Source organism: Lissotriton helveticus, chromosome 1_1, assembly GCF_964261635.1.
Source record: "Lissotriton helveticus chromosome 1_1, aLisHel1.1, whole genome shotgun sequence".
Lineage (NCBI taxonomy): Eukaryota > Metazoa > Chordata > Amphibia > Caudata > Salamandridae > Lissotriton > Lissotriton helveticus.
Genome location: NC_136057.1, coordinates 311,506,823 through 311,523,314, shown reverse-complemented (window position 1 = coordinate 311,523,314; position 16,492 = coordinate 311,506,823). Strand labels below are relative to the sequence as shown.

The following is a 16,492-nucleotide window of genomic DNA, read 5'->3' as shown; positions in this document are numbered from 1 at the left end:
CATTTAATCCCAGCAGGAGACATGACAGGCGAAGGACAAAAATCTGATTACACCTCCCCCCCCTTTCTCCTAAAGGGTTTGTACTGCTGTGGGTACATTGTAACTACAGGGGTGGTCCCCATACCATGTCATTTATCATAGAAGGGAAGCTCCAACTCAAATGGTTTCAGATTTGACCCACTTCATCATGCTTCTTCATAACTACCTTAACCTCATCAAAAGTATACAACTGTCGAAATTGTGAAAGCAGTCAACCTACATGGAGCCTGTGGAGTGGAGTTGGGAAGCACTCTGGAAAATACGTGATTGTGCAATGACAATTACTTCAATTGTGAAAGCAGTCAACCTACATGGAGCCTGTGGAGTGGAGTTGGGAAGCACTCTGGAAAATACGTGATTGTGCAATGACAATTACTTCAGAAATGCTCTTTCTGCTGGATACTCTATCTAACCACAAATTCTTTACCTGTAGAATATTCCCACTTTCCGATTGGATGTGGCATATTTTTTAGAATGGCCCCTTCGTACCAATAGGTGGTGGCATGCAGCCTCACTTCAGCTCAGTTCCTACCCTGGAGTACCGACTGAAGCAACACATAGGCGCCACCTCAGCACGCCCAGTTTCTGGATATTGTCTGCACCCTTGGATGCAGATCCCAAAGACTAATTGGTTTTGCTAGTGTGCAGCTCTCCAGGTTGAGTATCCGCCAGAAAGAGCATTACCAAATGTTAGTAATTTGTTCTTTTGATGTATACTTCAAACTACATATTCGTCAGAAAAGATGGCTGTAGAATAAATACCAATGCAGTACTTCACTCAGCGGTGTGTCTTAGGGATGACTGAGGCCAAAAAGCCCTGTTGGACTGTACAGCCAAAACGCTTTTCCTGTCTGATTGGCTGTTGAGGCAGTAATACTTCATGAACATGTACACTGATGTCCATGTTGCAGTCTGGTACAAAAGGGGGTGGTGATGGACGGAGCATCTGAACCAATCAAACACTCACACCCAGTCAACAGATAAAGGTTTAATTCATCACCGTTCTTTAGCCCACGCTGCCACCCCAGTTCAGACATGGCCATATGCAAATCAGCCTGACCCTGTGCATCACCACCCCCTTTTGTACCACTTTGTTCGCCATAAGTTGGCAGGGTATGCTCAGACGTGAGTCCCTTGCTCACTTTGCCACTTGATTCAAGCAAGCCGGGCTGAAGACTGCTGAAATGCCAGAAACCGGTCCTCGGAAGCTTGTTTCCGGTCCAGGGAAGGCATGGCTTGGCAGTTCGGGCTGGACTGTTCCCATGAGGCACAGGGTCAGACTGATTTGCATATGGCCATGTCTGAACTGGGATGGCAGAGTGGGCTAAAGAACGGTGATGGATTAAACCCAGATCTGTTGACTGGGTGTGAATGTTTGATTGGTTCAGATGCTCCGTCCATCACCACCCCTTTTTGTACCGTGTTGCAGCCGGACAGGTTTTCATTAAAGTCACTCTGCATGCTAATGAAACAGTAGCAGCTTTAGCCCCAATGGAATCATGTAGCAGATTATAATGCATAGGACTATCCATCTCAACTGAGTGTTTCTTTATCGCTTTGCCTTCCTTTGGCCGCAAAAACCCAACAAAGAGCTATTTATTCGCCCAATGGTCTCTGTTATGATTGATGTAAAAGCAGAGAGGTGTTTTGAGGTCCGAATTATGGAGTCTCTTCTCCTTTTTTGAGGAATGTGGTGGGGGAAAGAACATCGGAATAGTGATGGACTGTTTGTTGTGAAATGAAGTCACAACTTTTGTGAAATGAAGTCACAACTTTAGTGAAATCAAGTCCGCTCTAGCCCTCAGCACCAGTTGGTCTAGAAAGAAGGTGGGAGGGCGGGAGGACAGACAACAATTAAAGCTCATTCATGTAACTTGGTCAAGTTATTGCCATAAGAAAGCAGCGGGAGCGCGCATCTGGAAAGAAAGGACCCAATTATGGTCCTACTGCGATATCACAAAAGGCCTATGGGGAAACATGTAGACCAAACCTTTAAGAAAACACATCACAACAGGTAACTTGAACAAGGACAGTTGGCCCCGTAAAAACAAAAAGGTCTAATGATAACCTTTAACTGTGTCCATAACATCAAAGATTAACACATCAATAGAGTTTAGCTTGCAATGGGTCAATGTGACGGCTGCCACACCAAAGCACACATTTGTCCTAGCGTAAACAGATTTTGTATAGTCACCTAATTCGGGAGGTAGATCAAATGCAGTTAACTGCTGTGCGATTGCCCTGGCAATTTACCAGGGGCTGACCTGTGGCCAGAGATGCCCATTGGGTTTAGGCTTCAATGCACTTTTAGGGAAAGAACATAGGCCCTGGGTACCGGATTAGCGGGAGCCCAGGGCACATTCAGTCAAAGCACATCAGCAATTCAACAAAAAGTGGGTGCAACCATGCAGAAAGATGGCACTTTCTCACAGTCCCCACCATCAGTATCATCACAAAATGTTGGTTGGTTCAGTACGAGTCCAATCGGAATAGTAATTGGAGCACCAGAGGACAGCTCTTAAGCCAAGCCAGTCTCTTATTAACATCAAAATGTATGGAGCAGGGCGCGCAGGAACTGAACTCTAGTACAGCTTCAGAGTGGATTTGGCTTGGTGTGGGACTGAAGGAGTATGTTACTTACCTTGTAAGAATTTATTTGTAGTGTGTAATGCTGCAGACTCATGTGCTATGCACACTCCTACCGTCTAGTGTTTACAACTTGTTTTTCTCAAAAATTGTCTTTGTTGCTGACGTGACGTCGAGGAGACTCCTCTTCAAGTGAATGTGCATGCTTAACAGCTCCATTGTTAGATTGTTCATTTTTCCCCCCCACCATCATGGTGAGTGAAGATGGAGCTTGTGAAGATAGATAAAAGATTGAGAGTTAGTTATATGGGTAAGGCTGCAATATAAGTAAATATTTGGGCATAAAAGATTTACAAATGTAATCTGACACCAGAGAATGTCTGCCGGGGAGGCATGCGGGTGCATGTGAATCTGAAGCACTACACCCTACAAATGGAGGCATAAAGTTACATACTCCATTCGTAGCATATGTTGGCTGCAGATACACATGTTATCCATAGACTGTAAAGCAGTTTTCCTCCTCTTAACACTGTTTGACAAACAAGAACTTGTTGTCGTGCTTGGACAAACACACAATTGTGTTAAGTATAAGTTTGTGGATTAGTCCATGTAGCAGCCTCCATCACCTAAAGAAATGTTCCCTAGAAATGTCAAAGAAGCACCTGTTCTTCTAGTAAACTGATGGTAATGTACTTTTGGCTTTTACATAACATATTGTATGTATTTTACTATCCATTGCGCAATTCCTGCTTTTGAAATTGCATTTCCTTTTCTAGGGTTTGAAAAATCAACAAATAACTGTTGCATTTTCTTAAAAGATTATGGGCCCGATGTAGGTAAAAGGGAATTTCCGATTCCAAAATACCGAGGCGGGCCGATTCGGTATTCTGAAATCGGAAAACGAGATGTAGGAAACAAACAGCGAAATAATAAGGAATCGGTCGGCATCGGTAATGTGAATCGGTACGTACCGAATCAGCACGGACCGAATCGGAAACTACCGAATCGCCTACCACCGAATCGGAACTAGCCGAATCGGCTACCACCGAATCGGAACTAGCCGAATCGGCTACCACCGAATCGGAATTAGCCGAGTCGGAAAAATCAGATTCGGCTATTACCGAATCGGAGGTATGAAAACACACCCATGGCCAAAAAGCCCATAGGAATGCATTGAAGAAACCGATTCGGCTATCTCCGAATCAGATGATACCGATTCGGATTTTACCGAATCGGTATTATCCGATTCGGAGATAGCCGAATCGGTTAAAGCCGCTTCAGCCAATGAGGTGGCTCCCCCTCCCCCTCCCAAACAGGGAGTGGCAACCCTGGCAGGTGCAGCCAATTAAGAACTTTCTGGAGAGCCTGCCTGAGCTGAGCAGTCACAGTTAGCAGCAGTGGGAGTAGGAGGTAGTGAACTGTTCAGACCAAGATGGCAAACCAGAGTGAGAGCCAGAAGTCCAGCCAGAAGAGGAAGCCTAAGTTCAGCAGCACCGAGCTGCAGGTGTTGGTTGAGGAGGTGGTGAGGGTGCACCGGCAGCTATTCGGAAGGCTGTCCCTCAATGTGCCAGAATGCACCAAGAGGAGGCTCTGGAGCGATATCGGTCAGAAGGTCAACGCTGTGGGTGTCACCCCCAGGTCCCTGGATGAGCTGAAGAAGCGCTTCTACGACATCCGCAGCCTGACCAAACGGAAGATGGCAGAGATCCAGAAGCAGGCTGGAGTCACTGGTGGTGGCAGGAACCCGGCGCCACCCCTCACCGAGCTGGAGGAACTGGTCTCCAGCACCATTGAGAGGGAGAGCGTGACCGGAATTGGGACCCTGGACAGCTCAGCCAGAGCTACAGCTACAGGTAAGAGGCATGCGCATCAGGACACACCCTACCAGACACCTCCCCATTAGACACAATGCATAGCCAAACCCCAGCACAGTACTGCAACCAACATACAAGAGACAAGCATCATGGTACATCCAGTCAGCAGTAGGTATCAAAATATGGCAGTGCAGAATCACAAGACATGAAACAGTGGAACACATTCTACGGAGATGCTAGGACATGTGGAATGCTTTAATTGTACTGACTGTAATACATCGGTACTCTATTTACAAATGCTTCTTTGTACCTAGGGGCACCATCAGGCGGACAAACACTGCCAAAGGAGGCAGCAGCACCATCTACCACTGCACTCGCAGGGCCGAGCACGAGTCAGGCTGCCGAGGAGGAGGAGGAAAACACCATAGGCCTGGATATTGAGGGAGACCTGGAAATTGACTTTGATGCACTTCACTCCCCACAAATGCAAAGCACACCCTCCTTGCAATTCTCCCCAGAGAACTCCCCGACAAGGGAGCTCTTTCCACCTACACCAGCTCCTGCCACTGTGGCTCCAGTACACCCTGTCCTGGGAGCAGGGGCTCAGGCCCCGGCCAGCACCACACCCCCACCAGTGGCACCCCAGCCCACGCAGCAGGCGGGCAGCAGCAGTACCCGGCGCCGTGCCATTCCCACCACTGCAGACCCAGCACGGGAGGCCAGTGTGTTCCGGGGCCTCGAAGGCAATATGGTGAAGATCCAAAGGCAGCAGGCGAAATCCATCATGGCATGCCAACGCCAGCTCCTGCAGCACAACCTGCAGATGGGGGAAATGGTGAAAGGATTTCAGGCCTTTGTGGCTTCCAACAAGGAGGCAGTAGCAGGTTTAGGCAGGCTAACCACTGCCATCACACAGTTATGTGGCAGAATGGAGGAGCAAGAGGTGGTGCGCAGGCGGGATGCCCGGGTGCAGAACCGCTCCTTGAGCCGCCTTGCTGCAGCAACGGCACAACTCTGTCAGCGTGGTGCCAACATGGAGTCTAGTCTCGCTCAAAATACCGCAGAGTTGACAAGGGGAATGGCCCGCATCACGACAGCAATGGAGGCCTTGATCATCTCTAACACTGCCGCAAATCCTGCCCTGGACCTGGGGGATGCTGGGGACAGCAGCAGCCGCAGCAGCCCGGCCAGCGCTGCGTCAGAGCCACGCAGGAGCACCAGGCGCTCCGCAGATGCCGCTGGTCATTCTGAAGGGGGTGAGGGACACCACAGTGGGGCTGCAAAGCGCTCAAAGAAATAGCCTAGCAAGGGCGGGTGAGGCAACCTGGACCCTAGACTTTTGTTTTCATTGACATTACACCTTTGTTTTGTTGCACATCAGTGCAGTAACTGTGTAGCAACAGTATTAAAAATTGCTTATTCAACACAACCATTCACCTGTCTGTGCATTTTTACTCACTCAGAAATAGTTTGCTGTTATCTCCTCACGTCTATGTCTCCCATCACTTGGCGTACACACCCCAGCTGGCTGTGTTAGTGGCACAGCTTCGTCGTCATCATGGTCCTCGTAGTCACTCAACTCCACCTCAGTGCCCTTCTTCACCGCAAGGTTGTGTAACATTGCACAGACAGCTATGATTTTGCAACAGGTGATGGGGGTGTACTGCCTTGCACCTCCACTCTTGTGCAGGCATCTAAACCTGCTTTTCCAGATGCCGAATGTCCTTTCCACAACATTCCTGGTGCTTTTGTGGGCACGGTTATACCTCCTTTGGCTGGGTGTAGAGGGGTTGAGGTAGGGGGTGAGAATGAATGAACGGAGGGCATATGCACTGTCGCCTAGAAGGAAAAGGGGTAAAATTACTTACATGCATACATGTATTTCACTTTGCTGTTTTTGGTTATGGGGGGCTGATGATGTGTCTCACCTAGGAGGTATCCTTCTCCAAATTCCCCAGCCATCAGCCGTGCATAGATGCCGCTCTGTTGGAAAATGTAGGAGTCGTGGGTACTACCCGGAAATTTTGCTACCAGGTCTGTGATGATGCATTTCGCATTGCAGATCACCTGTACGTTGATGGTGTGAGTGGACTTCCGATTGCGGTAGATGTATTCTGTGTCAGATGGTGGGCAAATCGGAATGTGTGTGCCGTCTATGCAGCCAATGATGTGGGGGAATCTTGCCATCTGGTAAAAGTCTGCTTTGGTCTGTACAAGTTCTGCCTGGGTTGCAGGGAAGGAAATGTAGTGGGCCATCCTCTGGATCATGGCATCAAGGAACTTGTGGAAGAACCTTGACAGGCTGCTCTGGGTCACCCCTCCTGCCACAGCGACTACACTTTGGTAGCTGCCAGACGCCAGCAGGTGTAGGCAGCATAGCACCTGCACCTGCACAGGGATTGCGTGTGCCCTTGGGGTGGGGTGCTGCAACAGGGGTTGGAGGTCCCTAATGAGGTCTGTGATGGTCTCTGAGTCCAGCCTGTACCGCTGTAGGATCTCTGCATCTGTCAGCATGACCAGGGTGATACGTTGTCTGTATACCTGCTCCTCTCTTTGCCATTCCCTCTCTCCTTGCTGCTGTAGCCGTAGCCGCCTCGCTATGACATAAAAAGCTGCCATCCTGCAAGTTGCAATGCATTTTGGGGCTGTTTTTATGGGTTGGAGTTGGTTACCACCTGATCGTAATCCATGGTAATTTCCGAGTGGATTCTACCGATTTTGAGCCAAAATCGGTGTTTCTGTGTCTCCCTACATCTCCCCATCTGTCCGAAGCGGGGATTTTCCCGATCGGTGAATCTACCGAATTGGTAGGTTCTCCGATTCGGCTTCTGTCCGATTCGGTGTCACTACCGAATCGGTACATGCACCGATTCGGCTTATGTCCGAATCGGTGTCACTACCGAATCGGTACATGCACCGATTCGGCTTATGTCCGATTCGGTGTCACTACCGATTCGGTACATGCACCGATTCGGCTTATGTCCGATTCGGTGTCACTACCGATTCGGTACATGCACCGATTCGGCTTATGTCCGATTCGGTGTCACTACCGATTCGGTACATGCACCGATTCGGTGTTTGCATCCGATTCGGTGTGTTACCGATTCGTACTGTATCCGATTTTCGGTATGTACGTATCGCATTCTTTTACATTCGGTAATCATTCCGATTCGGTTTTCGCTCCCATTTGTACTTTTTTTTGTGCCCTACATCTCGATGCCAGTATACCGATCGGTAAGGGCCCAGATTCGGTATTTTCGGCCGTTACCGATCGGTAACGGCCTACCTACATCGGGCCCTTAGTCCTTTTAACATCAATTTGTGAAATGCCCTTTCTGCAACTGTCTCTGGTTTTGGAAAAAAACAGGGAGGTCAAAGTTTTGATTTGAGTGAAAAGGGGATATGACTTTTGGAAGGAACTTCGGATCTGTGCAAAGTCGAAACTGGTCTTAGAAAACTTGAAAGTATGGTTCTTCTATTGTGAGGGTCTGCAACTCACTAAGCCTTCTTAATGATGGAATAGCTACTAGAAAAGCAACCTTTCATGACAGGAACTGTAGTCGGCCTGAATGTAAAGGCTCGAAAGGCATGGAGATTAATCTTGCAAGTACCACATATTAAATCCCACGATGGGATTGGTGGTGCTTGTGGAGGAATTATTCTGTTAAGTCCTTCATTAAAAGCTTTAATGATTGGTATGGGGAAAAGGGACTGGTGCTCCAGATTTTGCAGGTATTATGCAATTGCAGCAAGGTGCAGTTGGAACTGTATGCTAGCTTTGATTTTTGGAAGGTGCAGCAGATAACATACTTCTACTTGTTGAACTGTGGGAGCACAAGGGTCTATGTGTTGAGCCATACAGTAATGGACAACACTTTTCCATTTAGCAGCATAGCAGGCCTTAGTTGTTCGATGCCTTGCTTCTAAGAATATCCATACACTCTGAAGGCAGCTGTAAATATCCAAATTCATAGAATTCAGGAGTCAAATTGAAAGGTTGAGTTGTTTGGGGTTGGGATGCTGGACTCTGTGTGAAAAGATCTGGAGATTTGGGATGCGTCGTGTTGGGTACTAGGGACAATTCCAGAACTTTTGTGTACCAGGGTTGTCATGCCCAGATGGGAGCTACTTGGATCATCTTTAGAGATGTCTGACATTCCTTACAAGAAAAGGAATGAAAGGGAGAGCCGGAAAAGCGTCGCAAATATCCCTGACCAATTCATCCATAGTGCACTGACTATGGATTGTGGGTGGTAGTGCCTGGAGGTGAAGCTTGGGCATTTTGCAATTTCTGCAGTGGCAAACAGGTGTACAGCCGGCTTTCCCACAACAGTGGAAGTAGTGTTGAAGGATTATGGGGTGCAGTTTCCACTCGTGTACTTGTTGCTGCGTCCTGCTGAGCAGGTCTGCCACAGAATTGTCCACTCCCGGAAGAAATTCTGCCAGAAGGTGGATATGATGGTAAAGAGACCAATGACAAATCTCCTGCGCTAAGTTGTGCTAAGTGAGACAACTATATGAAATCAGTGCTCCGTGCTTCTGTATGTAATATATTGCTGTCGTGGTGTCTCTTCTGAGGAGAACAGCTTTACGAGTTACATTGGTGATGAAAGCTTTTAGTGCTAACTGAATCGCTATGTATTTGAGTATATTGATGTGTGGTGTTTGTTATTGCTCGGTCCGTACAACCTGGATCGTCACTTTCTCCATATGCCCTCCCCACCCCAGGAATGATGCATTGGTGCATCAGTATCCCTTAGAGAATCGGGTCCAAAAAAGGTCTGCCTTGAGAAGATTGTCAGTCATTGCAAGGACCGATGGACCATGGCCGAAATCAACACTAGATCCTCTAAACTGCCCTCCGCTTGTGACTACTGAGATGCCAGACACTCATGTAGGGGATGCATGAAAAGCATTGCGTGCAGCAGAGAACATCATGATGCCCAAATGCACTGCTACAACTGGCAGGCATTTGGTAAAAACTCTTGGTGCTGTCGTCATCCCGAAAGGCAACACCTTGAACTGGTAGTGACGTACACTTACCACACACCTGAGGTAATGGGATGTACTGGATGAATGGGGATGTGCAAGTAAGCTCCCTTCAAGTAGAAAGCTGCCATGAAGTAGCCTTCTTAAAAACAGGGATCACATCCTCTAGTGTTACCATATGGAAGTGCTCTGATATATATTGATTGATAAATTGGAGATCCAGTACCGGTCTCGGTGTTCTGTCCTTCTTGGGTATCAAGAAGTATAGGAAATGCATGCCTCTTCCAAGGTGTTCTTTTGGAACTGGCATTGTCTGACAGCAGAGCTTTTACCTCCTCCTTTGGGACTTAAGGTGGTAGGGGGCCAATGTACAACAGCAGTTACTTTTTACCTGCCCTGGAGCGTCCGGGTGCAGACGAGGTGGTAGCTTTGCACGCTACACCGGAGAGATTGGGGGCAACATAGAAACAAGCTGCAGGCGGGGTGGGGGGCTTTCTAGGGCGCTCCCAACTGGGGACTAGGTTCGCGAGGGTCCTAGGAGCAAGGCAGCACATTTGGTTCTCAGAAACCCCGGGCTGGGGAGTTTGGGTGCAGAGTAGTTAGGTCGGCTAGACTTGTGCATCGCAGGCGCTCACGGCGGTCGGCCTCGCTAGCTGAGGGGACAAAAACAGGACTGCTGGCCACTTTCGGAGTGGGTCTCTGCGGTGCTGACATGCCTGGATGGCCGCTCGTTCTTAGAGTCTGGATTGGACTTAAATGGGCATTGGTTGCTGCAAGGGGTCAGGTACCCTTGATATTGGTGCTTTGTGGCTCCAGTTGGTCCTGGCGTCTACTCACTTGTTAGGGAGACAGATCTGACCTTCTGGAGCAAGGCAACCTCTTCTTCGACAGCTGCTGCTTCTGTGGAATCGGGGACAGCAGAACTGTGGACCTGACTTTGGTGCTGGGTGCCTGCAAGCTGAAGAGGAGTAGCTCCTCTATCCCAAGGAAGATTGCTGCCAATTTTGCGAAGTGCTGGTAGTCTACCAGGGTTCTTGGCAGATGCACAGCGGCAGGAAGAGTCGGCTTGTCGCTAGTGTCAGGACAAGTACAGGTAGTTAGGGTTTGGTGCCAAAATGTCCACAGTTCTCGCTTATTAGCACTTCTTTGTGCTGAGTTCCTAGTGTCAGGGGTGCCACCTAAACCTCAATTTAGGGGCGCGAAGGGGAGTGTAAGGGAGTAGCCATTGGGCAACTTACCGTTGGGGTGCCTACACGCCCTATAGAACAACTTCTGAAGGAAGTGGGCATAACCCCAACCCCGTGCATCTAAGTTCACCAAACATCAAGATGGCGGAAATCTACTTTTCATGTTTACTTCAGCTAGCCCACCTTAGGGGTGTAACTAGTCTGATAATGGACACACTTGCTGACTAGCTATTTTTCCCACCTGTCCTGGTGCCAAATGTGCCCTGAGCATGGAGTGAAATTTCCCCTGTTTGGGAGAGGCCGGGTTGCATATCAAAGACAGTAGAGGCCTTTCAAGACTCCTGCCTTGATATGCGGATTACTAGCCATCTTGCTTAGGGGAGTTGGTCACACATCAGCCACAGAAGGTATTGTTTCTGACCTGAGAAAGCTCGAGCTCTCACCTCCAGGGGGTCAGTAACACGTCTGTGCTAGCAGGGCGGTCAATACCAGTCAGCCAACACACTAGAGGTTGGTAGCTTTTCAAGGGCCATCTCTAAGGAGCCCTCTGGGAGCATGTCTTAATAAATCCAGTACATGCATCAGTTTTTGTTTTGTTAAGGCAAGGTGTTTGATACCAAACAGTATAGGTTTCAGTGAAGCAATCATGTAGCTGGGGAACTCTTGTTGACCAGTGCCCAATACATATACTTAAAATGGCTTCACTGTTCACTGGTACTAACTAGTAATTGAAGTAGACAGCACATGGTCATTTGTGCTCATGCAGATATGACTGCACATGTAATATAATGCACTCTGCCTTATGTTAAGTTAAAGTAACTTGTAAAGCACATGGCTACCTTGTCACGTTTCCCAGCCCTGGCCTCCTCATCCATCAAAAATTTTCAATCTGTTAAATAATATTATGCCGATGGAATCAGCCAGGTCTTCAGTTTCTTCCGAAACAATGAGCGACTTACAAGCTCTCAGTGAAGGTGGCAGACCATTCCACAATTTAGGGCCAAGGTATGCAAAAGACCATTTGACCCGGCAGGACTTCCTGATCCTGGGAATCATGGCCAGATCTAAACAGCTTAAATGGAGAGCGTGGTTAGAGTGTATTCAGACACAAGAGATCATAAATACAGCAGCCTTTATTAGCAAGGCACTTCTGCATATTTCACAGGGTCTTGAATTAGACCTGCAGCTCAATAGTCAGTCAGTGCAGAGTACAAAGCAAGCTTAGGTGGAAGCAGCAGCATACAGGCTGCACACTTTGAAGCCGCTTGAGCAGAAATTTAGAGCGGTAATTGCAAACACAACAGTGATCGACAGAATGTGGATCAATGTCACACATTCACCCCAGTCCAAAGATCTGGGCCCAAATCCATCGTTTTTCCACTCCACACCACCCTGGGTTAGACAATGGCGATATGCAAATCAGCGCTGACCCTGTGCCCCATGGGAACAGTCCAGTCCGAACTACAAAAGCCATGTCCTTCCCAGAACGGAAACAAGCATCCGAGGACCGGCCCGGTTTCGAGGTAACACCTCTCATCAGCCCGGCTAGCTTGATTCCAGTGGTGTGGAGTGCCTGGGACTCACGTCTGAGCATCCCCAGTACACTTAGAGCGGTAATTGCAAACACAACAGTGATCGACAGAATGTGGATCAATGTCACACATTCACCCCAGTCCAAAGATCTGGGCCCAAATCCATCGTTTCTCCACTCCACACCACCCTGGGTTAGACAATGGCGATATGCAAATCAGCGCTGACCCTGTGCCCCATGGGAACAGTCCAGTCCGAACTACAAAAGCCATGTCCTTCCCAGAACGGAAACAAGCATCCGAGGACCGGCCCGGTTTCGAGGTAACACCTCTCATCAGCCCGGCTAGCTTGATTCCAGTGGTGTGGAGTGCCTGGGACTCACGTCTGAGCATCCCCAGTACACTTAGAGCGGTAATTGCAAACACAACAGTGATCGACAGAATGTGGATCAATGTCACACATTCACCCCAGTCCAAAGATCTGGGCCCAAATCCATCGTTTTTCCACTCCACACCACCCTGGGTTAGACAATGGCGATATGCAAATCAGCGCTGACCCTGTGCCCCATGGGAACAGTCCAGTCCGAACTACAAAAGCCATGTCCTTCCCAGAACGGAAACAAGCATCCGAGGACCGGCCCGGTTTCGAGGTAACACCTCTCATCAGCCCGGCTAGCTTGATTCCAGTGGTGTGGAGTGCCTGGGACTCACGTCTGAGCATCCCCAGTACACTTAGAGCGGTAATTGCAAACACAACAGTGATCGACAGAATGTGGATCAATGTCACACATTCACCCCAGTCCAAAGATCTGGGCCCAAATCCATCGTTTTTCCACTCCACACCACCCTGGGTTAGACAATGGCGATATGCAAATCAGCGCTGACCCTGTGCCCCATGGGAACAGTCCAGTCCGAACTACAAAAGCCATGTCCTTCCCAGAACGGAAACAAGCATCCGAGGACCGGCCCGGTTTCGAGGTAACACCTCTCATCAGCCCGGCTAGCTTGATTCCAGTGGTGTGGAGTGCCTGGGACTCACGTCTGAGCATCCCCAGTACACTTAGAGCGGTAATTGCAAACACAACAGTGATCGACAGAATGTGGATCAATGTCACACATTCACCCCAGTCCAAAGATCTGGGCCCAAATCCATCGTTTTTCCACTCCACACCACCCTGGGTTAGACAATGGCGATATGCAAATCAGCGCTGACCCTGTGCCCCATGGGAACAGTCCAGTCCGAACTACAAAAGCCATGTCCTTCCCAGAACGGAAACAAGCATCCGAGGACCGGCCCGGTTTCAAGGTAACACCTCTCATCAGCCCGGCTAGCTTGATTCCAGTGGTGTGGAGTGCCTGGGACTCACGTCTGAGCATCCCCAGTACACTTAGAGCGGTAATTGCAAACACAACAGTGATCGACAGAATGTGGATCAATGTCACACATTCACCCCAGTCCAAAGATCTGGGCCCAAATCCATCGTTTTTCCACTCCACACCACCCTGGGTTAGACAATGGCGATATGCAAATCAGCGCTGACCCTGTGCCCCATGGGAACAGTCCAGTCCGAACTACAAAAGCCATGTCCTTCCCAGAACGGAAACAAGCATCCGAGGACCGGACCGGTTTCGAGGTAACACCTCTCATCAGCCCGGCTAGCTTGATTCCAGTGGTGTGGAGTGCCTGGGACTCACGTCTGAGCATCCCCAGTACACTTAGAGCGGTAATTGCAAACACAACAGTGATCGACAGAATGTGGATCAATGTCACACATTCACCCCAGTCCAAAGATCTGGGCCCAAATCCATCGTTTTTCCACTCCACACCACCCTGGGTTAGACAATGGCGATATGCAAATCAGCGCTGACCCTGTGCCCCATGGGAACAGTCCAGTCCGAACTACAAAAGCCATGTCCTTCCCAGAACGGAAACAAGCATCCGAGGACCGGCCCGGTTTCGAGGTAACACCTCTCATCAGCCCGGCTAGCTTGATTCCAGTGGTGTGGAGTGCCTGGGACTCACGTCTGAGCATCCCCAGTACACTTAGAGCGGTAATTGCAAACACAACAGTGATCGACAGAATGTGGATCAATGTCACACATTCACCCCAGTCCAAAGATCTGGGCCCAAATCCATCGTTTTTCCACTCCACACCACCCTGGGTTAGACAATGGCGATATGCAAATCAGCGCTGACCCTGTGCCCCATGGGAACAGTCCAGTCCGAACTACAAAAGCCATGTCCTTCCCAGAACGGAAACAAGCATCCGAGGACCGGCCCGGTTTCGAGGTAACACCTCTCATCAGCCCGGCTAGCTTGATTCTAGTGGCGTGGAGTGCCTGGGACTCACGTCTGAGCATCCCCAGTACACTTAGAGCGGTAATTGCAAACACAACAGTGATCGACAGACCGGTCCGGTCCTCGGATGCTTGATTCCGGTCTGGGAAAGATATGGCTGTTGTAGTTCGGACTGGACTGTTCCCATGGGGCAACAGGGTCAGAGCTGATTTGCATAAAGCCATTATCTGACCCAGGGTGGTGTGGAGTGCAAAAAAACGATGGATTTGGGCCCAGATCTTTTGACTGGGGGAGTGTGTGACATTGATCCACATTCAGTCCATCACTTGTTGTTTTTTTGCAATTGCCGCCCTAAGTGCGCTGGGGATGCCCAGACGTGGGTCCCAGGCATTCCACACCACTTGGAGTCAAGCTAGCCGGGCTGAAGAGAGGTGTTACCTCGAAACCCGTCCGGTCCTCGGATGCTTGATTCCGGTCTGGGAAAGATATGGCTGTTGTAGTTCGGACTGGACTGTTCCCATGGGGCAACAGGGTCAGAGCTGATTTGCATAAAGCCATTATCTGACCCAGGGTGGTGTGGAGTGCAAAAAAACGATGGATTTGGGCCCAGATCTTTTGACTGGGGGAGTGTGTGACATTGATCCACATTCAGTCCATCACTTGTTGTTTTTTTAGCAGAAATTTAGCCACACCCAAATACAAAATGTTTTCTGTAGTCCATTCTGGATATTACTATGGTCTAAACTACCGTTTGTCGGGCTGAAAGCAGATATGACAAAATTGTCTTCAGCCACTTAAGGATACCAACGCAAGTGTCCGCTACTATATTTATTGGCGCAGAGGGCTGTGCAGTCATCTATGGCTTTGTTGGCATCGAATGCTGCTTTGGCTTCAAGGGCTGTGTGTCCCCTCCACTTTAGCCCTGTAGGCCCTGAGCCCAATCAGGATCGAAGTCTTCATCCTGTATCAGCTCTGATAGACACACTGTGTCAACCAGAACAGAAGGCTCACCAAGGCAGTGATGAGTGGATTTTGGGGGGTGCAAGCATCAGTCTGGTGACCCTAGGTATTCACAGCCCTTGGAGCAGTTTTTATCCTGGGCCCAGATCTCATAGTCATTTGGTCTTCCAGGAGTTCCATAGGTGGCGGAGAGGGTTCTTCCAGTCCTTCCTCGTTATGTTGTTCGGAGTCCTCAGACACAACAATGTGGACTGCACAAGAAGACGTCCCCTGCAGAGCCATCTTCCTCTTCTTTTCCGCCAGTGCCGATGTGTTCTGCGGAGAATTCTGCGTCAGCACCATCTCCATAGCATAAACTGGATGCCCAGCATGTCGAGAGCAAAGAGGTTTCTTGTTCTTGAACAGGTTGCAAGCTATCCAGTCCTCTGCATAATTTTCCAGTGACAGGCAAAGGTTACAGATGTAGTGCTGATTCGAGTATGTGAACTTTGCCCCACACAGCGGGCACGTTTGAAAAAGTCTCTTTTTTTACCTTCCACTACGTAGCACTGAGCATTCTCTGCAGAGCAGAGGAAGGAGTCGGTCGAGACAGCACCTTGGTGTATATTCTAAAGAAGGTCACACAATACAATTCTGATGGTCTCCGCGAGGTTTCGTCATATTGGTCGATTTCGGTTAGCAGTGGAAAGTCATAAGGGCACCATAACTGCACAGAGCTCTGGGGCTATAGGTCGGATGGCAGGAAAATCTATCAAACCATGGAGCTGTTGAGCAAGCTGTAGGAGGCTAGCTCTGTATATACTATACCAAAGTGAGGTATAGTGTGCACAGAGTCCAGTGGAACTCCAAAGGTAGGCAGAGGTAAATGTAGATAGCACCTTACTCTCTATTTATGGGAGTGTGGTAGAGCAGTAAGGCTTTATCAGAGTAGTGTTAAGCATTTGTTGTACACACTCAATCAGAAAATGATATCACACACTCAAAGACTGAACTTCCGACCGATTAGTTTTGTATAAAAATATTCTTTTAGTTATTTTATTTTCTAGAACCGAGCAAGCCTGGCACAGGTAAGTGATAAATACTTTGCAG

General features: G+C 48.9%; 2 protein-coding genes across 3 annotated transcripts in view; one reads left to right on the top strand and one right to left on the bottom strand.

Annotated features, from left to right (window-relative positions):
* NUP205 (nucleoporin 205) overlaps positions 1–16,492 on the bottom strand; it is a 920,380-nt gene that overhangs the window by 189,778 nt on the left and 714,110 nt on the right. The window lies entirely within an intron of this gene.
* Positions 4,175–5,782, top strand: LOC144769463 (uncharacterized). The gene is made up of 2 exons (XM_078653577.1): positions 4,175–4,478; positions 4,754–5,782. Exons 1-2 carry the CDS (start codon positions 4,322–4,324, stop codon positions 5,737–5,739), a joined length of 1,143 nt encoding a protein of 380 aa, XP_078509703.1. The 5' UTR covers positions 4,175–4,321; the 3' UTR covers positions 5,740–5,782.